Here is a 23533-nt window from a genome sequence, read left to right on the forward strand (position 1 = left end):
CTGTCGGCACCGCACTGTGCTGCCACTTAATATCATCTCTGACAATAGCACAACGACAGGACTAAGGAAATGATGGAGACGATGTTCGACCATATTCCTTGAGTACACAGCTGTCTCAAATGTGGACAAAGGAAAGAGCAAAAGTTCCTTATTCCAGACACTTAGGGGGACTCACGGAGAAGCTGTGATTTCTTGAAATGGTGAAAAAAAAAAGCGCATGGACTTTCACCAGCCAGCATATATTACAGTTGTTTTGTACCAGCTGTGGAAAGCTGCCCGGCTGATTCAGTACAGTCCGTGCCACAGGCTGCAGGGAGCAGGTCCATTACTCTGCATGACAGAACGGAATGAAGCGGCAGCGCACGACTTGGTCTAAACACAATGCTGAACACTGCACTTCCTCAACTCCACACACTAAGCTCTGCAGCCTCTGCTGCTCTGTTCACATTTCTCCACAGAGACGATGCGGGACAAAGCCTGGAAGGCTGCGTCCTCCAGGGCAGAGATGGAATGAAGCGCTGGGATGCTGATTCCTGCTTCTCTAGTACTAATCACCCTTACAGGGGCTCCACAGGCAGTCACTGCAGCTGTTGCAACTAGAGTTGATGGAAAACATTGTGATTACTCACCGAGCACCGCTCTGATACTGAGAATAAATAATTCAGGTTTGTATTTTGAGGCTACAAAAGTTTTCAGTCTCATTGGATCTACAAAGAAACTGTTGGAGCAGGAGTCTGAAGTTTTAATGTGAGCAAGAGATGTAACTGAGCCTGTTCAAAACCATTTTGGAGTCTAACTTTTTCATGATGAGGAGCCATTTTGTAAGGGCCAGGTTCTTGTGGCAGAAACACTGCGGGAACACAATCACAAAGCATAGTGCAATAGATAGTCTGGTCCCTCACTGAAGAAACTATGAAAGATGGTGTGGTCATTGGACGATGCCCAGTCACAGACCTGTTGATCTGGAAGTTGATGCTCCCCTGGTTTTTCCCCTGCAATGGTGCACTGGCTCATCTGGTGTGTCCACCGGAAAGCACCATGTGAGGCGGCGGTAGTGCTCTTGGTTGCTCCAGGGTTGGCGTGGACATTCATGCTTTCGTAGCCTGTAAGAACTTGTTGCCCTCATTGGGTCCTCCAGCTTCTCGAGCTGGAGTCCCTTGCAGGACGCTAGCTTGAGCCGGTAGACCTTCTAGTATCCTTTAAGGTGTCAATCTGTGCTTGGCTTTGGCCTCTTCTGGAAGTGCGAAGTTTGTGTGCCCTCCACAAACCTTGTGTGCAACTGTTGCTCAAGCCAAACCCTGCTTTTTGTCGCTTAGTACTGCGAGCCTCTTACAGTGCAATGGGCTTCACTGTGAGGGCTTTTTGCCCTCCTGGTCCTGATGATGGTGAAATAGAAGAAGAATAACTTTATTTCAATCCCACATCAAGCATAAAAAAACAACTCTCCCATTTCAATGGGATCGAACAGGAACAGAGAGAAGAATAAGTCGTACATTTTTTTTTCCTGTTGGAATTTCATCAAGTCAAGTTCTTGCACTGGGTGTGCAGAGTTGATCATGAATTCCTCACACAGTGTAGTAGTCTTCACCGTCATATCCGTTGGTGTTCACAGTTCTTCCTTCATTTCCAATGTATTCAGCACATTTTGGTGTCGAATGAATTTCTCCAAGTCTCTATTGTCTTTGTTATCATATGCTCCACCGGCTTACACAATGGACATGCTTCTAAGATGGTGCATGGTAGCGAAGCTCTTCTTTCACTGTGTGTCTATGAACGACATTTTTGCTGCTGCACTTTGTCAGATCTTTACTTCTCGAACATCACTTTGAGCACGTTGTCTCGTGCACCAGGAACTGAATCGTTGAACATGGCCAGCTGCAATAGAGTGTGCATCCATTATGATGGTTCGAATCCTGCAAATCAACGTAATCCTGCCTATTTTCAGGAGTATAGAAAAGATCATGAACACACCATCCGCATGCATCTTAGACACATGGGTCAGAACTAGTCACATTGAGGGACACTATCTGCACCATCTTGTAGTGAACAACATTAGAGCCATTTCAGAAAGACAAAAGATGCATAGGTCGAGACTGCATGTACGGTGATAAATCTCTGTATCCAAACTTATCAATCATGTAGGGACGGCTATCAGTGCAGAAGGAGGAGATGTAATAGGTGTCAATAAAAGCTGTCAGATGATAATATCGCTGTGCTTAAATACTCCACAAACATTGCTGTAGGTGCCTTTCAGTTGTCGCCGTGTTTCCAAGTGTCACTTTCTTTGTTGGGAAAGACAAACTAAACAGGCCCAGAGGAAGAAAATAATTACACAGTTGCTACTGTAAACTGCTTATTATTGTGATTGACATGATAGAAGAGCCAGGCTTTATGATAATAAAACTTTAGTGTCAGTGCTCATATGCCAGTTCGCTCATCACAGGCCGTTTTTGAGCAGCTCCAAATAATCATAGTCTTCATTCCAAGAGTTCCGATCTTTTTCTCTCAGTGATTACCCTCATGCTGACACAGTTTGAATTATAACATGACATGAATAATTAAAAACCAAAGAAAGTTGGGAGATGCTTTAAAATCATCTGGAATGATGACAGTGTTTCATTATTTATGACTCGATCAGTGCCAAATGGCTCGGCATGAATCGGGAAACCCGTCCGTAATTGGATGATTAGGCAAATGTGTTGTTAAATTGAAAAATAAAATAAAATAAAATCATGATTCTTTTGGGCTAATCCAATTTAAATTTGAGATTTGAGCGATGCTTCTTTTCTCTGTACCCTCCTGAATGAGCCTGTGAAAACTGCGGCTCTTCTGGGCCAGCAGTGAGGTACAAGTCATTGGTGTCCTGCCTGAAGTCATCCTCCCATCTTTCATGGTGGGGCTTGCCACCCAGAGGAGAAAAATAATTTACCTAGCTTGTAACCGCGATTTCATTCTTTCTGTCATAACCCAGGCCTCGGGACCAAATGTTTGCCTTTTGTTTAGATTTTTAATTTAAAAAAATAAAAAAGCATCTTCTATCGAAGACCAGAACAGATGAAACTATGAAAGAATTCTTAACATGCAACATTAAAAAAATAATAACATGGTAAGAAAAGAAAGAAAAAAAACACTAAGAAACAATATTTAGCAAATACTGTGATGTTAAATTGTGACGTTGGAACAGCATACTATATAAAACATGCAGAGGTGAAGTTACACGTTTCACCGGTTTTGGTTGTTTCCGCTTGAATGTGAATACTACAATCCCACTCAGTATATTGACTATGACTCTTTTTTTTTTCAATTCCTTGAAGGTCTAGCATTAGACGAGTTGGTGTTTTGGAGAGGAGTTCCGTGATTGAGCTGTCTAGTGTATCTTTAGAGAAGCAGTCCTCAGAGAGCAGAGCTGCACACACTTCACCTCTAGAGGACAGTCCAGTTGATTCTGGACTACCGATCCTTCTCCATCCTGCACCAAGTGTGCCTCTCATTTCTGCTTTCTTTTTTAGGTCCAAGTTCACATTCCTTTCTATACAATCCTGCGGGTCAGGTCGTAATGTTTTGGATCCTATATTCTAGAGCTATCAAATTATATGAAACTTTTATGAACTGTTTAAATCAAAAATACAAGATTGGTTGAAATATTTGATTCTAGCTGTGATACCAGCGGAAACTGTTGCAGTGCATCATGAGACTTGCAGTACATTGAGGGTGCATTTTACTGGCAGTTATGATATTACGTTGAGATGAAAGACTGGTATGTATGTTTGATATGGTACTGAAATAAATATTCATTGGTGTCACCAGCCATACAGTGTGAATATCTCGTGGGCCAAATGTGGCCTTGAGTTTTGAGTCGCCTGATGTAATGTAACTAAATTCCATTGCAACAAGGTGCTTCATTTGTGGCTACATGCATGAGGTCGGCATATATATGCATATACAAGTCTATGAGGACGATGAACAAATATGATGTGTAGCAATGATTATTTTAAGCAACAAAAAATGGTATTTAAAATTCTAGACTTTGAAAACATCTGCTTCAGAGTTAGGAGGTTGAGTGTTCACTGTTTCCTTGCCAGCCTTGTAACATTTAACAGTCAGGATGTAAAACCTTAGAAAGACGTTTGATAGTGTCGTAACAGCTAAATGAAGAAAAAGCTCAGCTTGGCTTTGTTGCCCTTCATTATAAAGTCTCCCTCTCTACTAAAAGCTCCATCTATTTTCTTACCTTCTGCCTTCATTCACCCTTTCATTTTGGTCCGCTGCTATATGCCAAGACCATCTACTCCATATGCAGCAGTAGTCGCTGTGATACACTGTTCGGGGTGGATTTCTTTAGGCCGAACACGTTCTCCAAACCTCATAATCAATAGATCTCTTCCTGCTTTCCTCCTCACGTATTTTATTCCATCACCCCATCACACGTTGCTTTGTCCTTGTCTCCTCAGATAGACTCAACTATCACTCTTCTGAGTCAATTTAAAGTCATACTCTTGTAATTATTTCCATCATCATCCCTCATATTGCTCTCCTCTTCTCTTTCCCTCCAAATCCAAATTAATTTCAGATTTTTCAGGGTAAAGAAATAAATTGTCAGAGCGTGACAGAGAAATGAATGAGGAAGCAACAAGCAAGAGGAGGCGCAGGAGACGAGGCGCCGCGTCGGGGGGGAGGAGAGTGATTTTAGAGGCAATATTATGTCAGAAGGACGGTGTTAATCAATGCAATTGTGTTTGCTACCTGAAGCCATGAAAATAGGGAGACGAGACAGCATGACCAGACTGAGCAAGAGCGTGAGGAGAAACCCAGAGAGAAATGAAATGAGAGGGCGAGCTGGTGTTGAAAGTAAAATGAAAATGATGTATTTGTATGGCTCGCTTATTAACCCTGCTATCTACGAGGTAGTTATTATCTTTTTGTGGACTTAATGTGTTTAGAAAAATAGTACTGATCCACACAACTCATGTCATTACACTCTAAAGGCATCTTTTACTGTGTGTGTGATGGCTATGAGCACCTTTATGACAATGCTAATTGTTGGTATGGTTCCTGCAATCCAGCTGCTATTTCTCTCTCAGTCGGCCAGTTTTCTCTTCTCATAAATAGCGCCCATTCCGTATTCTCTCTGTCTTCATCATATTGTCTTCCCTGTTTGCCGTCCATAGTTCAGGTCCGGTATATTCCCAAGCCAAAGCTTACCTATTACTTCATGATTGGATTCAGAATTCATTACTGTCCGCGAGCGCTTTCATTCTCTCCCCGATTCGGTCGTCTCTCCTCCTTTTTTCTCGTCTGATTGACTTGATGTTCCCTCACTAGTCACTCAAGAAAAGAAAAAAAACTCCATCTCGTGCTTCTTTTTAACCTTCTTCTTGCTTTCTCTGTCTTTCTTCCAGGCACCCTCTCTTAGTGCGATATCTATCTGCCTCCCCCCTCGGCAGGTTGCCATGGTCGCCTTACCTACTCTCTCTCTCCTATTGGTCCTGGCAGAGTGGACAGGTCTGGTAGACGCCTCACCGCACCTCCTGCTGCGGCCGAGCCCGCGGGAGCGAGATGCTGGGGCCATGATGAACTTCAACATCGCTGTGATCCATGCCGGTGCTACGGTGCAGGCGGAGGCGGCGGTGGCGGGGCCTGCAGGGAGGGTGCTCTATCCCGGATTCGGCCGGGTGTACGGTACCCTGGGGGAGAGCGTGGTCACCCAGTGGGGCTCTGCTAACGTCATCTGGCTACAGGTTGGACACCGTCTCCTCCACATTGTGCTCACTCAGTCGAACATGAAGGGAATATCAATGGCCATTGCTGATTCATACTCTCATTATTGTAGCTGAATGGATCTCGCTGTTTCAGAACAAGCTCCTTTGACCTCAGCTTGTGCTGTTAATAAGCATGTCACACTTGAAACCAACACATTTCATATCAATTATACAAAGACAAAAGACGCACTGACCCGGTTGTTAACTCCATTTGTCTCTCTGTCATCATCAATTTCTCTCTTGTTTTGCTCCTCTCTCACATTTAAGGTGAACGACAGCAGTCCTAAGACAGTGCTGTCCCAACTGTGTGAGCTGCTGGCTGCTCGGCCCCTCCAGGGTCTAGTATATGAAGAGGAGAGGCCTCCGCGCACAGCCTGGGGTCCGTTAGCCCCCATGCTGGAGTTTGTCTCAGCGCAGACAGGATTACCCATAGTGGCTGTAGGAGGGGGAGCGGGTCTTGGGAGGATGCCACAGGTAGGAGGAGGGCGGTGGGGCTGGGGATGGGAGCAGAAAAGATGTGTGGAGTGAATGTTGCGTGTGTGTGTGTGTATACTCTCAGTTCACCGATTTATAAAGCTCAGTTGATACCAGTTCTATTGGACTGCAGTGACTCCTCTCACAGACACGAGTACAGCGGTTATCCTGTGACTGCAGGAATGCAAGTGCAATAGGCTCCTCCCCTGTGCAACCTGACACGCACTCAATTTTTTTCACTTGAAACTAAAAACAACTTTATGTTATTTTTATGCTGTTATGAGATGTTTCAAAATTTGCCACCTACTTAGTCAATTTAAGTCCTCACACCATAAACTCTCGAGCTGCACTTTTGGCAGCATTATGGCTTTACAGCATCATAAATGGCATATAAAAAATGAAACGCACAAGACGGGCTACTTATGATCAACATTATGGAGCATGCCACATCATCTTGGATGTTATAGTGAGGGGGGAATTGAAGGTCAGGGCTCTGCAGAAACTCTGCAGTGTTTGATTTGAGAATGACACCAACTGCTGCTGCACCTCTGATGTTCCTTGGAGAATCCAGTATATAGCAGACCTTTCAACCACTGCACGGAATTACACAGCTGCTAAAACAGCACTTCCTGTCGCAGAGTCACCCTCCTTCGTCATCTGAGCAGACTTGGCACCAATTCTATCTGGACTTCACTGGAGAATTAAAGCAAGAAGCCGAGCTGTTTCATCTCTGCTGCGGCACAAGTGCGATAAAAACTCCAAGCCCCATGATGTCTGGATGCCACATAAAGATCTAGTATTAGCTCATACTTGTGAAAATGAATGAGTTTATGTTTGACGAAAGTCAACTGTTGGTAATCAAAGGTGTTGTTTGTCCTCTTCCATGATCAGGAAACAGGTTCCATCTTTCTCCAGTTTAGCTCCTCTACTGCCCTCCAGTTAGAGGTCATCTTCGAGGTGCTGGAGGAGTACGACTGGACGGCCTTTTCGGTGGTATCAACCCGTCACCATGGCTACCAAGAGTTTCTGTCGGTGGTGGAGGGCCTGACGGACGGGTCATTCATCGGCTGGGAGAAGAAGAGCGTGGTGATCCTGAATGTGACTGACGACCCAGGGGGGGCGCGCACACGCAGGCTGCTGAAGGAGAACGAGGCGCAGGTGAGACGGGGGGAGGGAGGGGGAAAAGGGGGAGGAGGGGGAGGAAGTGCTGCAAGTACCGTTGAGGCCCCCTCTGTAAAAAGGTGGCTTCCCAGCCGTTTCCTTCCTTCTTCGTCTCTCCCTCTGTCCCTCCACATCTCTCTCTCTCCCCTCTCTCCTCTATCCCTCTGTTCTTATCTTCTGTTCTACTGAAGTTCAACACACCATTGAAGGCCTTTTTCTCACTCACTCTTAACTTACACCGTTTGAATTTCATGTTAATTTAATGCTGCAGGTGAATTTGATTTGATCATTGAAAATTGATGAGACATAGATAAGAGCTGATCTATCCTGAACATAATCGAGCCGAAATCTGATTTGTCTGACGGACAGGGGCAAAAAAAGAAAAGTCAAACTAGATGAACATGGATTTGAACAAATGTTTTGGTACATTCTTAGGTGCGTCAACTGTTGCTGTGCGTTACAAGAGAGGAATGGTGAAGCTTTTTTCTTTAAATATATAAAAGAGGTTCACGGCACACTAATTCTTCCTTTATTTAATATTACCAATTGATTTCTAGCTTAAGATAAATGAAGTCAGCCATTTCCTACCTATTGCTTTGGAATATATTAGTATTTTGTCCTCTCTCTGATGCAGAACTGACGCAACCTTAAAGCGGTTTTCAAGTGAATTCACCCTCGTAAACAGAAATGTTATACAGAATCAGAGGAACAATGTTCAATGCTTTTTTTTTTCATGGAGGAACTCAGACCTCCTTTTAGATCAGGCATGGATAGGATTGAAGCAAAGAAATGTGTCTTTCTGTTTACACATACAGGTGTTGGCTTGCGACTTTTCCCTAATCCCAGGCATGGTCTTTCCTCTCACCATCACATCTCCTCCTCTGTCCCTTTCTTATACTGACCTCTTGACCCCCTCACCTTAACCCTTATAGCACTTCCCTCTACCCCTTCTCCTGTAGTATGTGCATCTTTGCCTGCAGACAAGCTTCTCTGTTGCCTTCTTAAACACCTCCAATGTTTTCTATCCCATCTGCCCATTTGGTCATTCGTCCTGCTGCACGTCCTACAGGACTCTGATGCCTCCTCAACTCAGTTTGCAAGCAATGTCACTGCTAATATTGTGACATGGTTCGCATCTTTGTATGTGCGCACATGGTGTGGTTTTCGTCTGTCAGTGCTCAATATGTCGGGGCACGTACTGTAAAGAGTCACTTTCAGATGAGGCGTCTGGGTCAAACTTAACAAGGTTTTCGGAGAATGGAATGGTGTGTCTGCCACTCATGTTCTGGCGCTGGTTTGTTGGTATATAAACATCTTTTTTATTACAACCACATTTCAGGTGGTGACCCAGACTCCTCAAATGTCCCGGGGACAGGCAAATATGTTACAGAATGGGACAAAGTATCTCTCTTGGTGTGACGCTACAGCACGTCTACTGTACTTCACGCATCACTTGTTCAAATTCTGAGACATTCGTCCAAAGTAAAATACATTACACTATTACTGGCTTCAATCTGCACACAAAAGTGAAGTGAATAATCTTCCCAATTCTTATTCAGTTTGATGACTGATGCAATTTAAAGCAACCAGATGAGGAAAATTAGGTTTCAACTTTCAGCTAAGACTGTCCCTGCTTTTAGTTTAAAGCCCATCCTTTCTGAACTACTTTCCCTGCTTCTGGACTCACATTATTTAGTCTGTCGTTGTTGAGGCTTTGTGGTCGACCTTGTTCAGGTCAACTCTTCCAATCCCTCACTCACTCTTTTGTTACGTCCCCCTACCAGTTTTTGCCTTGTCAGTATTTCTCCAGCCGCTGGCTCTATATTGTGTTTTTGTAAATAACTCTCTTCTCTCCTACCTAATTCCGTCTCTTTTGCTTGCCATCTCTGTGCACCCCACCCTCCCCTCTTGTCTGGTTTCTGTCGTTCTCTGACTAATTCACTGGAGGTTTATTGGCTTAAAAGCGGGATTGTTGTGCCAACCCATTACAGTTTAAAATTCAATGAAGGTGCAATTCTCAAAATGCGCCCCAACTATTATTATTGTCCTCCTCCTCATCCCTTAGTCTGCTGTTTGTCACTGCCAATTCTCCACAATGTCTTTTTCTTCTCTCTAATGTTTTCATCCTCAGTATCCCACCTCTTCTTTTGCAAATGTATTTTATCTCTTCCGGCTGTGATTTCACCAAAATTTGGCTTCCGCTGCATGTCTTTGCTACACGTACACCCCCTCCATTCCTTTCTTTCTTCGGTAGGGTGAATCTCTGTTTTCCCAGTTTTCTCATCCGTTCGTTTTGCCTCATCCGTCTTCTCTCCTTTCCCTCTGCACTTTGCTGAGATTTAAATAATCATGTCAGACCTAACCTCTTCCCTACGGTGTGCTCAGGCTCCTGTCATCTCCTCCACCCCTAACATTCGTCAAATTCAACTTTTTCTTCACATTATTCATATAGGTCACAGGTCAAAGATCTCCACTTAGGAGTCTGCAAACGTGGCTCTGATGGCGCAATTCCTCTTCCAGATTCTGCATGTTTACTCCAGCCATCCTAATCATATATGAGTGAGGCTGTGAAAGAACCCGGCTATAAATTTGATTGTTGTCACGTAATGGCATCCATGATCACGCGGGACGTCTCTCAGAATGGCTGTCCTGCTGTTACCCGGAGTAATTGCTCACGACTGACATCTTTAGAGGCGTATTTTTGAGCTAAGCATTCCATGTAAATAGCTTCTTTAGTCTAACAGCCACTAGAACAGAAAAGAGATTGAGTTCATGAACCAACTGAACAGTTCTGAGACAATGCATGCCTCCACCTGGAGCATATTTCACATATAAATACAGCACTCGATCATATATTTAAAACAACTTCCATGGGTTGAATTAGGATCTACGCCCATGAGGAACAGGCCTTAGAAGCCATACAAGTGAATGACTACTGAAGCATCCAAAATCCAATGGCTTCAGAGAAATAAACACCAACAGGAATAAATCGGTGTCATGACCAAATCTAAATCCAGGGAACTATTTTGCAATCTTGTTTTTATGATTGCTCCCCAAGATGAAGAAAAAATGGCATTATTTTGGTCCTTGAGTGTTGTATCAACCTCTGCTTCATGTTCCACAGTGTGACCTTCAGTGAAGTTATACGTGCCTAAGGGTTTGACCACCGTCCTCTTCCGCTACCTGCGTCATTTCTAAAAAAAAATGGTCTTTTCCTCATCTGTTCCGATGTTCTCCAGCTTTATCTTGCTCCCCTACTTTTCCAACCCTGTCGCTCTTCATGTCTCCCCTGTCCTCTCCTTATCTCACTAGTGTGTGTGTCTCCCTCGTCCTGTTTCCCTCCCTGCTATCCTGCTGTCCTGCAGGTACGCTTGCTGTACTGCTCCCAGGAGGAGGCTGAGCTGGTGTTCAGAGCGGCGTGGGCTGCCGGTCAGGCCGGGGCGTCGCACATGTGGTTTGCTGTTGGGCCCGCTCTCTCAGGTTTAGGCATGGAGAACCTGCCTCGGGCTCTGTTTGCAGTCCGTCCTCAGGGCTGGAGGGATGAGCCCCGGCGGAGGATTGCTCGCGGTGTCTCTGTCTTGACTCATGGGGCGGTGGCAATGCGTAAGGATTATGGAACAACAGGCGGCCCCAACTTTGTCACAAACTGCATGACGGATGCCAATCAGACCCAGAGACTGCGGGGCAGGATGAGGTGAGAGGTGCTCTAATGGGAGCTTATGAAGTGCGCATTAATAAACATGAGGTCTGCGTGTGAGCATGAGGCAGGGAGACAGGAGATAAAACAGATTCAGCACAACCAGTTGGGAGCAGGTGGGTTCGGTATCAGAGAGTGGGAACAGTGGGGGTATCTGAATTTGGGGCTGGCTATCATCCGTGCAAAATAGATGTTGTTGGTGCGTGTAGTTGTGAGTTGGTGAAATTACCCTGGCATCTGTAGCAAGCGGACCATGTCTCATGTTTATTCATGAGGCCGCTTTAATATATTCCTCAACGCCTGTGCAAACAGACAGCCGCACACTAACAGGTAGCCCAAGTGCTCTGCGAATCATCTTTGCTCATTCTAAACGCCACTCAATCTGCTGTCATGAATACACATCAAACACCCATGTATTCTATAGATGGGAAAACAAATAAACCACAGCTTCATTTGCCGGCATATTTGTTCATTAAGCACGGATCAAACAGAGCAGTCATTAAAAGCCAGTCATTTGTTGACAAAATGGGATAAAATTGATGTTCTCATTTCCATTTTTCACGCTGACATCGACTCACTCTCTCCGACCAGCAACAACAAGTCGACAACAAGATCTGTCATGTGTGATTGTCAAACACGTCGTGAAGGTTGACGCGCAGACGAGCCGTCATTTGACTGCAAACATGCTCTGTGTCTGAACGTTTGTCTGTCGATCTGATGACAAGACCGTGACATGGCACTGTAGATGGCTGTGCTCTAATGTTTCCTTTTTTTCTGTACAGCCATTTTGAGTTGTTCTGCCCTCTTTTAATCTGTGCAGGTACTTCAGCAACATCACGCTCGGTGGTCGGGATTACTCCTTTAGCAGTGATGGCTACCTGGCCAACCCCTTTTTAGATGTCATTTCCTGGACCCCTGGACGAGGATGGGAAGATGTAAGGCCACACAAAAAGCTCTTTGTCTTTTCCACATTTGAAGATTTAAGTGTGTTCTGAATGAGGGTCACTAGGGACACTAGGATACTCAGACAAGCGTAAAATTTCAAGTATTTAATCATACCCACAATATACAATAACAGAGTAAAACATGAACAGGAAGCAGAACTGAGGACTTCCCTGTCCCACAGTCATTGTCCAGTCATACTACAAGTCCCAACATGCGATGAAAAACAGCCAATGGTGATATGTAGTGTGTTTGCTTTGAGCCATTTATGCTCCCTTAACATATGAAAATGTACCTGTCCTGTCACTGACCACATACTTGCATACGTTTTTACGTTGATATTGCTGTTCACCAATATATCCACCAGAGGGCTATGTCAACAACAAACATGGTGACAGTGGAAGAAGTATTAATAATGTACCGATGCACAAAAGGAGATTTTCCAATGGAGAATTTCCACCACTGTAATGTCTTCTTCGTGTCTCATTGGAGCTGCATAACCAGTAGTAACAGCAACACTGCTTCCAATGGTTTCCAGTGGTACTACTCTATGCATTTGCTTTTAAGAGCAGAGGTGATGTGTAATCATTTGTTTGTGGCTTCCATTCATCGTGTCTGGACGGATTTGTTGTGCTCTCCTTCAGGAAGACTCCTGCTCCTGTTGATGCAGCTTCAGATTGAGTTTTTCCACTACAGGATTAATACACAGTAACCTCTGCGATTTCGTTCGAATACCCTTGCTCTAGTTGATCCAGGACACAAAGAATTGACTGTTGAGCTGATTTTTCTGCTGATTCAGCACTAATATTGTGCCTTAATCTCTTCACTAAAGAGGTCTGCACTGCATCGCTATTGGACAAGAAACAATAAACTGTCAGTGAGAACAGGAAGGTCGTCCAAGACAACGTTCACAAAGAGTTCAGTGTGGTTGCCGAGAGCGGAGAGGAAGAGTTGGCTGCCGACCATTTGACCGCACTTTGTGCTGCTCCTCCTGCATGTTTTACGTGTTTTCAGGCCTCAAAATATGTGATTGTACACACAGACAAAACAATATTTACGTAACATGTACGAGCGAATGAGAGAGCGCTTCTAGTAACATGCAATTTTAATACCTCCAAGATAATTCTTTTGCCAGAAAGACTCCAGCCAGTCATCTTTCACAAAAGATGTGGTAGACAGCAGTCGCATCCTAGAATAGAGGAGATATTCTTTTTTTCTTGGAGTCACTGCTGAGTCACTTGGCTCATTGCTTGGCTGTTTTTCGAGAATGGTGTAAAGCACTTCGACTGAAGGTTTAGAAGATTACGGTTTACCCTTGCATGGAAATGGGTCACTGTGGCTTTGCCTGGAGGGGTGCTAGTTGGATTATGGCTCACAGCGAGGAGCGTTACAAAGGGAGAAGCCATTGGATCACGCTCAGGCATCTAGTTAATATGGTTCCCTGGTGAAGCTTTGCTTCCGGGAGCTGCCTCCAAGCATTCCAATGCATCGGTATTCCCTCGAAAGCATGAAGAGGTTTCTGGGAAGAGGGAAGTCTTGGCCTTTCTGCCCAATCTTGAACGTGTGGTGGACAGTGGAGAGATGGATATATAGCCACCAGCACACTCGAAGCAAACACTTCCACCACATGCAGCCACAACTGCTGCGCAAATACAGATAAACTCACACAAGGTCACACATACAGCAGTGCAAATACACACATTAGTTCTCAGCCCCCTGCTGGTTTTAACAGCCCACCAGAGTCCAGTCACAGCATGTCGTAACATGCTGACTCCTGCCAGATTCCTCAAATCCCTTTCAATTAGACGCTCCTGCGCAGGTCCTTCGATTCAAACCCAGGATGCGATGCCCGCCCACACTCACACAAACACACTTGCTTCTGGCTTGCACACACATATCCACATGTTTTCACTGAAACGAGGACATGCACTGAATGCTTCCATACATCTGTGTACACCTCCTTACATAAACTTTGTTGCACACACAGTGTGGAGAGGAAGCCGGTATTCACCCATTATGCACAACCACGCTGTTGGCTCTCGCTGAATATTTAATGTTCTCTTTACAATGACTGCACCATTACCTTAAGCCTAGGAGCAGCCATCCTCACTACACTGCAGACGAAAACGGCTGGTTATCTTTCAGCAGCTCCCCTCTCGTTCTTCTGTGGAGCTGACAAATGTTTCCCAATATAACATGTGAATGGCAGCGTCCGTCACCCACAAATACATTTGTTTAGTTGCTGTGATGTCATTGACTATTTCACATCGTTCTTCGGATATTGCTCATCTTGACACAAGACCAGGCCAGAGTTATGCTAAATATTAGATTAGGTTCATATGGAAGCAATAATGACAAGAATGAGGACTAAAAACAATGAAGAAAAGTGCTGTTATATTTTTGGGAAATACTCCTCCAGGTACTGTGAATTGCTCCGCGGCTACCTTCTGCTTTACAGAGCAGCCAAAATGTTGTCCTGGCTTGTTGCAGCGTCTGCATTTATTATAGCATATTTTTAGAGTGTCAATGCAGCAGCTAATGGATTTCTTAACAGTCTATTTGTCTCTGATTATTAAGACGATTCATGAACTAACAAGATGCATAATAACAAACGTTGTAGCATTCCAGCCAAATTGAGACACAGAAGGCATTTGTGTCAATCAGCATGCATTCATTCCCAAATGTAACTAAACAAGTCAATGCAGTCTGTGCCCTTCAATATCCTACTTCACTGACAAATGTGATGCGCTGTCTTTCAGTAGTCATTGGTTTAATATTGCGAGCAGTTAGTGCTCACGACCTGGAGAGAGTGGGGCAAAGGTGCATACGAAGGTGGGGATGTTTTAAAGGTGTACAATGTCATAAAATATATATATGGTTTATACTTTTCCTTTATCGTTGGGGAATAGGGTTGGGTGTCAGATGTCATCCTTGCAATACGCAGTTTATTTTTTTGTTTCTAAGTGAACACTCAGCAGAAGGAAACGTGAATTGTACGGAAGACGGTTGGGGTTGGTGAAGAAAAAAAAAATTGGCAGAATTCTGACTTTAATCTCAGAATTCAGATTTTAAAGTGAGAATTCAGACTTTTTTCTCAGAATTCTGACTTTAAAGTGAGAATTCTGACTTCAATCTCAGAATTCTCACTTTGTGACGTTGAGCAATGAATTGTGGGGCGGGAAACGTCAGACTGCTGTTTAGAGTCAGAGAAAAAAATTCCGAATTCGCACTTTAAAGTCAGAGTTCTGAGATTGAAGTCAGAATTCTGCCTTTTTTTTTCTTCACTGGCCCTAATCCTCTTCTGTAGAATTGGTTCACTGAACGCCACACAACAACACACCTGCGGCTCAACTGCAGGGTTTTTTTTACAAGCCATTTTGTGGATGAAATTATTTTAGTCCTCATTGGCTACAATGCTTGGAAATGTCATCTTTAACCTCAAACTGCACCTCGCACCTAAATGGCAAAAAACAAACAAACCTGAAGTGACACATAATCAATGCAAAGACAAGCAGGAGATGATCATTAATCATGTGCCTGGCACTTTCAGGTCAGTCATTGACCTCGCTGTGTGTTCAGCACTTGTATTGTCAACAGTCAGAGTGAGACGCTCCCCCAGTGATGGTGGTGGTCGCCTCACATATGTGGCTGAAAACAGGCAGACGGACAGAGGCAGAGGTGTTCATTGCCTTTTCAAAGTTTAACGGCAACCCTCTTTGATTTATATTCATCACATTCCATATGTGACTAAGTGACACCTTTGCTCGTATAAGTGAATAAAATATGACCGACAGAGTCGCAATTGACATTAAATGATGAGCATAAATTATGTTTAAGTGCCTCGTGTCACAGGTTGACCTTTTTTTCCCGGTGTGGGCGGATCTCTTTTGACGTACAGAGGAGATTCATAGATAGATGTATTAGGGAGTTGACAAGCAAAGGTTTTTATGTGGGTTCTATCTCTAAAAATAATGGTGACATGATGAAGTCCAACTGGCTGGAAGAGGTTAAAATTCTTAAAACGCCTGAATGTTTGATCGTTCAGTGGATTCTTAGAAATTTATGTATAAAGTGTTTAGAACATAACTATTTAAGCTTCAGGAGGAATTTTATGTAAGAATATAAAAAAAAACACACCAGATAATTATAATAGCCAACACACATTACGTGACATTCTGTCTCTTCAGGTAGGCTGGTGGGAGAACGGTGTGCTGAGGCTGAGACACCCGGCATGGTCCCGCTATGGTCCCTTCCTCAAACCGCCTGATGATGCCCAGCACCTGCGCGTGGTCACGCTGGAGGAAAGGCCATTTGTTATCGTGGAGCTGGCCGATGCTGCGTCTGGGACTTGCATTCGTGATTCTGTGCCCTGCAGGCGACCTCTTAACGCAAGGTTTGATGGCTTTGAACGAAAGATAATAAACACAAATAATGACTTTTAGCTTTTGCTGTTTCTGTTGTTTGACCGACCTCTATTTTGCAATCAAAGCCAACATTTCAGCATTAACATTGGGTCACAGTTAGATGGAGTTCATTGATTTTAATTTGGTTGTTTGCACTTGATGGGTCGCAGACGTGCACAGAGAGGTGTTGAGACATCAAACATTTCCATAGACGTATGCTGTTGCGTCTTCTTTTCAACAGTGAGATGAGGAATGTTGAGGTAATGAAAAAGTAGGCTGCAACTGTGACATTTTTGGGTCCTCAACTGAGCCTCCTAAAGCCTGATGATGGCGTCCACTTGAGTGACATCAATCAGATAGCAAAACTCTGGGCTGCCTACTGGCTGACCACAATCAATAACAGACTGCTCTCCAGAGGATCAGTGGAATGACTCAGAGCTCTGACGATAGAAATGACCACAGTGAAGGTTTATGGTTCATCAGCATCTGAGGGGATGATCCTACGTTGGTCAATCACACCTGTCAGTGAGGACCAGCTCCCATTTCATCTTCTTACCCCTTCACATTCTCACTCCTGTCTCTGCTTTTCCCTCCTACTTCTCTTTCCAGTGCTTTGCCTGAAGGCACAACTCCCATGAAGCAATGCTGCAAGGGATTCTGCATCGACATCCTCAAGAGACTGGCCAAGATCGTCGGCTTCACCTACGACCTTTATTTAGTAACAAATGGGAAGCATGGGAAGAAAATTGATGGCGTTTGGAATGGCATGATTGGAGAGGCAAGTCTGCATTTCTGCTTTAGTGTGTGATGTATTTACAATGTGGATGTGTTTTTTTGACGTGAGCACACTTCTTGACATTCAAGTCGACTCCAGTGCTACCAACATTTTTTTGGATGCTCGAGTTGTGTATACCATCTGGGCTCCCCCTTATCACTGAACAGAATAGTCAACATTAAGTAAATCTTTGCATTCGATGTTGTACTTCTGTTATGGTTATATAAAATCCCATGGATCCAGAGATCTCCACCAGCCCCGTTTGGCCAATGCCGAGGCTCACTAGAGCAGAGACAGGATCCCTTCAGTTGTTAGGCTTGCTTGTGATACTAGGAAGATCCTTGACTTGTTTCTTCACATTACGCCTTTATGATGATGTGCAGTTTTTCTCTGGGTCTAAAGCTTCTAGATAACTGGCCACTTCCACCGGCTGTCAAGGTCTTTCAGTCACAACCCCATACCTGTGAGCAAGGGATCACAGTGGAGACCTTTCCCTTTTGACTCTGTGGTGTTCTAGTAGGACACACCACACTTGAGAGTATGCTGCATCTTTCCCCTGCTTATGAACAGCCTTCCTCCACCCACAACACTGACCTTAAAGGAGTGAATTGTCTTCTCAGCTGCTTTGCATTATCGATATAATTTTACCAAGATTTGCATAAAATGGATTGTTTTCAAACAAAATTCTTCTGTCTCTGCTTCCACACTAAGGATTGGTTGAACACATTGCACACTTTTTGCTGCTGGGATTCATGAATACGTCCAATTTCAGACATTGCCAGATTCATGCCAGAGGACAAGTGTGATTTTTGCTCCCTAAATTGACTGGCAAACTTGGGGAGCCTGTGTGGATTTGTGTGCCTTCCAATTCTGGTAGTAAGCCACAGAGCAGCCAAGCCCTCCCAGGTGACCCATTACTATCTATCACTGCCACCTATCTGACAGATGTTTTTAATTACAAACAAGCACCGATGGAAGGTGAAAACAGGACATGGCACTGAACTTGGAGCGTACAGACTGTAGGAGCTGCACACACACTTGAGAAGAGCCTTGTTCTGTTCACCCTGGGCACCTGTGATTAGTTCTGTTGCAGTTCTCACCGAGGTGCATGTTCTCCCATCAGGAAAGACAAAGCCACGGACAAAAATAAACACACACACACTGAGATTGATGAGAGGGGCGCTCCACTTTCGCTGAAACCCCCTGTTGCTTGCATGCATGTCCCCTGGGGAACTTGCTAAACATCAGTTGTCACAGACTTCAAACATATTCATGCTAATTCTAACTTGAGAGGTTGTCAACTTCCGCGATTCGTGTCCGGATTTGTGAGATCGGGTTACTGAAAGTTGAGAGGAGGACGCTTTGCTTTCTGCTCGGCTGCCTTTTTCTGCTGATTTGCTCTGAAGAGCAGATGTGCCATGTCTAATGTAGATTAACATTTCACTTGGACAATCTGCACACACAGCACTTTCCAGGTTTTGGAGATGGTGCAGGAGAGACGCGTTCTCAGTCGACACCATACTGAGAGTTGCTTCCTCATTATGCAAGCATATTTTAGGGGTCAGCGGGAATTAACGTTTCCTTATTGTAGCAATGTATAATAACCTTGTGATTACATTTCTGGTTCATGCCCCCTTTAGGTGGTGTATAAGCGAGCGGACATGGCCATTGGCTCCCTGACCATCAATGAGGAGAGGTCAGAGGTGGTGGATTTCTCTGTCCCTTTTGTGGAGACAGGCATCAGTGTCATGGTCTCCCGTAGCAACGGAACTGTATCACCCTCTGCTTTCTTAGGTAAGCGCTGGACTGAAGTACAGAATGTAATTTAATGGTAAAACGTTGAGTTTGCTTTAAAGGAAGGAGTCGATCTCCGGGTGCTTGTCCTCACATCTAGATTAGACGCTCCCATTCTCAGCAGTTCATATTTTCTCAACTTGTACTTTCACTCAGTCAGCAGACTCCAGGCACTGGTGGGGAAGTGTTATTGGCTTATAGATTGTGTTAAAGTGATTGTTTAAAAAAAAAAAAAGATGGGGGGGAGGAATTGTTTTTAGATTTCTCAAGAATGTGCTGCTCTGGTTGTTTCTATATTTCGCTGAATACGCGGCCGCAGACTGAATAATGATTATACAGCCATAATGTGATTATAATTGGGTCCACATTGTCATTTCTTGGTCCTTATAACGGGATTTTTCACCCTCGTAGGAAGCACGTAATTTAAAGTTTAGCAAACAAAGCTGTTGTGGCAGCATAGTTGTAAACGGAAAACATCATTAGAGGAACAAAAATGCCCAAAAACCGACTGTATCACTGTGACTTATGCAGTTTGTGAGATTCATTGTTATTTATTTTTTAATGTATTTATTTATTTTACATTGCAGCACATTTGACTATTTCTTAAAAAAAAAAAAAAAGGAGAATATGTAATGATGCTAATGTTGGAGTTGGAGATACCAGGTCATAGAAGCAGAGGGAGAAAAGTGCAAATGACGTGAAATTACAACAAATGAATAAAGGGAAATACTGGAATTGAATGAATGCATTCCTGACATGAAGAAATAAATGGTTGATAAATAAATGGACTAAATGTTGCAAGTAGTATGATGAAACAATGAATTATGGCTTTTTGTTATTTACAAAATAAAGTTCTGAAAGATCTAAATATCTGAGTATATCGGGTTGATGATACCGAATCACATCCAGCTACACCCTGATCCCGTGGTATATAAAAAACAAAATACTGAAATAAATACATCATAAAACTAGATAATAATTTGCAGGGAATCGTTACTACAAGTAGGAAGAGTCTCTTCTTTAACACTTCTGGCTCAATATGACAGTACAGCAAGTCAAATTCAGCTCTGACTAAATGTTTGCTGCTCAGACGTAGATCTGACTGGAATAGTAAATTTTTGTCTCCTGTAAACAGGGATCATTTATTGTGTGATTAGAATACATTCATTTGCATTGTGGAATGAGAGTGTGTTACCATAGCTACAGCTATTCTGATTCAGTTGTGCTCATTTAAACCACAGAAAAACAATGAAATATTTTCAACTACTGAATACAAATGAACATACGTCTTTCAGTTTAATACTAAGATAAAACCACAAGTTATGCAACCCTGACAAGACAGCACAGCAGCGGCTGCATTCAGGATTCCTAATAGTCCTGCAAAGTGTAAAGGTGACGTCTCTTATGTCCTCTGTTTCCCTCTGAAGAGCCCTACAGTCCAGCAGTGTGGGTGATGATGTTCGTCATGTGCCTGACCGTGGTGGCTGTGACTGTCTTCATTTTTGAGTTTTTCAGTCCTGTGGGCTACAACCGTAGCTTGCAGACAGGAAAGAGTAAGTATTTGTCTGAGATTCCCCTCAGCCTTGTCTACATGTGAATGAAATGACCAAACACTCGCTGAGTAAATGTGTTCACGTTACAAATGTGTTCACATTACAAAAGCAAACAGATTGGTTGGCTTTCACTTTGTCAGCATAATAGTTAAATTCGGAGAAAAAATGACACTGGTGGAATGAAAATTCTACCTCTTTTTTATTGAAGATCATCTAGATATTGCTGGTATAGAACCTGCTACTTAAAATTCAACGATCATATCTTGAACCCCAGTGGTTTTCCACCCTTCTTGCGGCTGTATTTTGCTTCTCAATGGATATACAGTCATCTTCGACCATACTCTCACAACTTCTCTCTCAGTGTGGTGTTATTTGGAGCATCCACAGTTAACTCCAGTATGAGAGACAGCATAGGGTCCTTCCCAGTGCTTTAGAGCATATGGGAGGCCCATTTGTCGGGGTTTTGACCCCTACTTTGGGTAAGCTTTTTGCTTTTTTGGCAAAATGTTGTGTGAAATATGAGACATATTGTCATGGTCAGTCCTTAAGATGACCTCTAGGGGGTCCATGAAGGATGGACAATGCCTTCTGCTGTTGCCCATCGTGAAATTATGACATATTACTGTCCCACCCCCTGATCATAGACAGCTCCTATATCGGAGAAAAATCCCAGGGAGAACCCTGATCCATGTGTTAATGGTCGATCAAACCCCAATAGTGAACATTTCACAAGGAGATATCATAATCTGTATGACATGGTCTCCCTTCCTGATTCTGACATACTTTTCTCTAAACTTCTCACATGCCATCTTTATGTGGAGACACCCAGTGACGTTAAATAAATTAAAAAAATTAATAAAAATGTTGGTTGATTGCGATCTTCTTTACAGTGCTACCTTAATAATTATACTACCGTAGTAATTATACTGTAAGTGAAGGTAGAAAAAATGGTTGGCAAAAATGAACCATATCATTTGCAGCACAAGCTCGAGCAACATTTTGTTCATATAAATGACCACTTAAAAAATAAAATGCAATAAATAACCTGTACCCTTTCTACAGTGCTACTAAACACTGATGTAAAGTATTGAATTTCTATCCATCCAAATTTAGAACAGGATTCTCACACTGTTTGCATGTCTCCTGTGATAGCCCTCCAGCACCAGAAAGCTGTTGTCTCTAAAAAAGGTATGACTTCCACTGATACTTAAAGGCCATTTTACAGCTCAGTAGCACCCACTTTTTTAATATCCAATAGCACCATGTCCTCAAGTAAGTTCCTCTTATCTCTGCTTCTCAATCCCATTTTCCAGTGACTTACCCGACAAATCCACCGTTCACTTTTTATGGAAGCTATTATGTTAATGTGAATTCCTTTCTATTTCAAGCTTTTGTGCTTAAAACGATGTTTCTGATATATTGAACCACTTATAGCAGGAGCTGATAGAATGTGAAGCAATATCTGCATAAGCAATGATTAGTAACCAGCGTGACCACTGACGCTAGCGTGGCGACTAGGTCACTAAATCTAGAGTCATGGTCCCTGTGATCTCCACACATGAAGAAGATCCCACTAATGGAAACATGACTAGATACAACGAAGAAGTGCATCAGGTGTTTTTTTAACGGAAGAATCAAAAAAGAAACTCCAAATTAACTAATCCACATTAACTTAATTTCAAGCAGGACATCTGAAGGGATGGACTGGGTGAGGATGGCTACAGGTGGGAGTGAGATTTATTTCTACTGATTAAAAACTAGCGTTTTTATTCTCATCCATTCAAGAAATGCCAAAACTCCTCCCAGGCTACCTCTGTCAGTTCGCCTCTTCATGGGCTACATTCTGTTCCACAAGTTGATGTCGGGGGCAGACGGCTCTCCCCTGACACGTAAAGGTTTTTGGTTGTAAACATTGACCATGTTTAACATTTATGAATGTAGGCCTCAACCGCTTTGAAGACGATTATTTTACATCTTTTCTCTCAATACACCTCAGACATAAAGAAAGCTATGTCAACAGGACATGACTCTGCGTGCACTCTTTGAACCGCACAACTAGCACTGGTATATGTGTTCCATTGATGTTACAGGTCCTGTCGATGTCATCGTTCAGAGCCTTTTTGGACTGTCAACTGCATCATTCCTTACTGAAGAGTTGGTATCACTGAGCATGACTTTACTCTTCACAGAGGCAGGAGGCTCAACATTCACCATTGGAAAGTCGGTGTGGCTCTTGTGGGCCATCGTATTCAACAACTCTGTGCCGGTGGAGAACCCCAGAGGAACCACCAGCAAGATCATGGTTCTGATCTGGGCCTTTTTCGCTGTTATCTTCCTGGCCTCCTACACTGCTAACCTAGCTGCCTTCATGATCCAAGAGGAGTACATTGACACGGTGTCAGGTCTCTCGGACAAGAAGGTACGTCATGTTCTGAATACCGAATGACAATAGGGGAGAGCGGGGATGGGAATTTAAAGAGACAATAACATTTATCTGAGCTGATGTCGTCGGTTTAAAACACTTCTACAGCCCTTTTTTTAAACAATTTGACTGAGCATGCAGTGTTGTAAGTGAGTCTGGCAAGTGGACAGAAATAGGTCAGACAGATTGGTGCGCAGCTTGGTGTGTCTCATGGCCCTTCTGTCTCCCATCCGACTACGGTTTCCCGTTGGTCCGATAGTTTCAGCATCCAGAGGAGCAATACCCACCCCTGAAGTTTGGCACCGTTCCCAACGGGAGCACAGAGAAAAACATCCGCTCCAACTACCCGGACATGCACCAGTACATGGGCAAATACAACCAGAGGGGAGTGGAAGATGCCATCCTGAACCTCAAAACTGGGTATGTCAATGCTACTTTCTCTATCCAGTTTTACACTGTAACACTCAACATATGACATTATTCAGAACAGCTTTCAACCGCCTAGTGCTAACCATCTTTCTGGAATAGATAGGTTTAACTCAATCACACTACG

General features: G+C 43.5%; 1 protein-coding gene across 2 annotated transcripts in view; it reads left to right on the plus strand.

Moving 5' to 3' along the window:
• The window catches only part of LOC128771905 (glutamate receptor ionotropic, NMDA 2D), a 72237-nt gene that overhangs the window by 29466 nt on the left and 19238 nt on the right, over positions 1-23533 (plus strand). Inside the window, exons 2-12 of one of the 2 annotated variants that reach the window (XM_053887763.1) lie at positions 5400-5738; positions 6027-6233; positions 7125-7391; positions 10634-11088; positions 11912-12026; positions 16221-16426; positions 17046-17214; positions 18852-19005; positions 20433-20558; positions 22748-22977; positions 23240-23400. In XM_053887763.1, coding sequence (XP_053743738.1) covers positions 5451-5738; positions 6027-6233; positions 7125-7391; positions 10634-11088; positions 11912-12026; positions 16221-16426; positions 17046-17214; positions 18852-19005; positions 20433-20558; positions 22748-22977; positions 23240-23400 — 2378 coding nt within the window. In that variant the 5' untranslated portion in view covers positions 5400-5450. The remainder of the gene's footprint in view (positions 1-5399; positions 5739-6026; positions 6234-7124; positions 7392-10633; positions 11089-11911; positions 12027-16220; positions 16427-17045; positions 17215-18851; positions 19006-20432; positions 20559-22747; positions 22978-23239; positions 23401-23533) is intronic. The other variant, XM_053887764.1, reaches the window with a different exon arrangement.

This window comes from Synchiropus splendidus, chromosome 15, assembly GCF_027744825.2.
Source record: "Synchiropus splendidus isolate RoL2022-P1 chromosome 15, RoL_Sspl_1.0, whole genome shotgun sequence".
NCBI lineage: Eukaryota > Metazoa > Chordata > Actinopteri > Syngnathiformes > Callionymidae > Synchiropus > Synchiropus splendidus.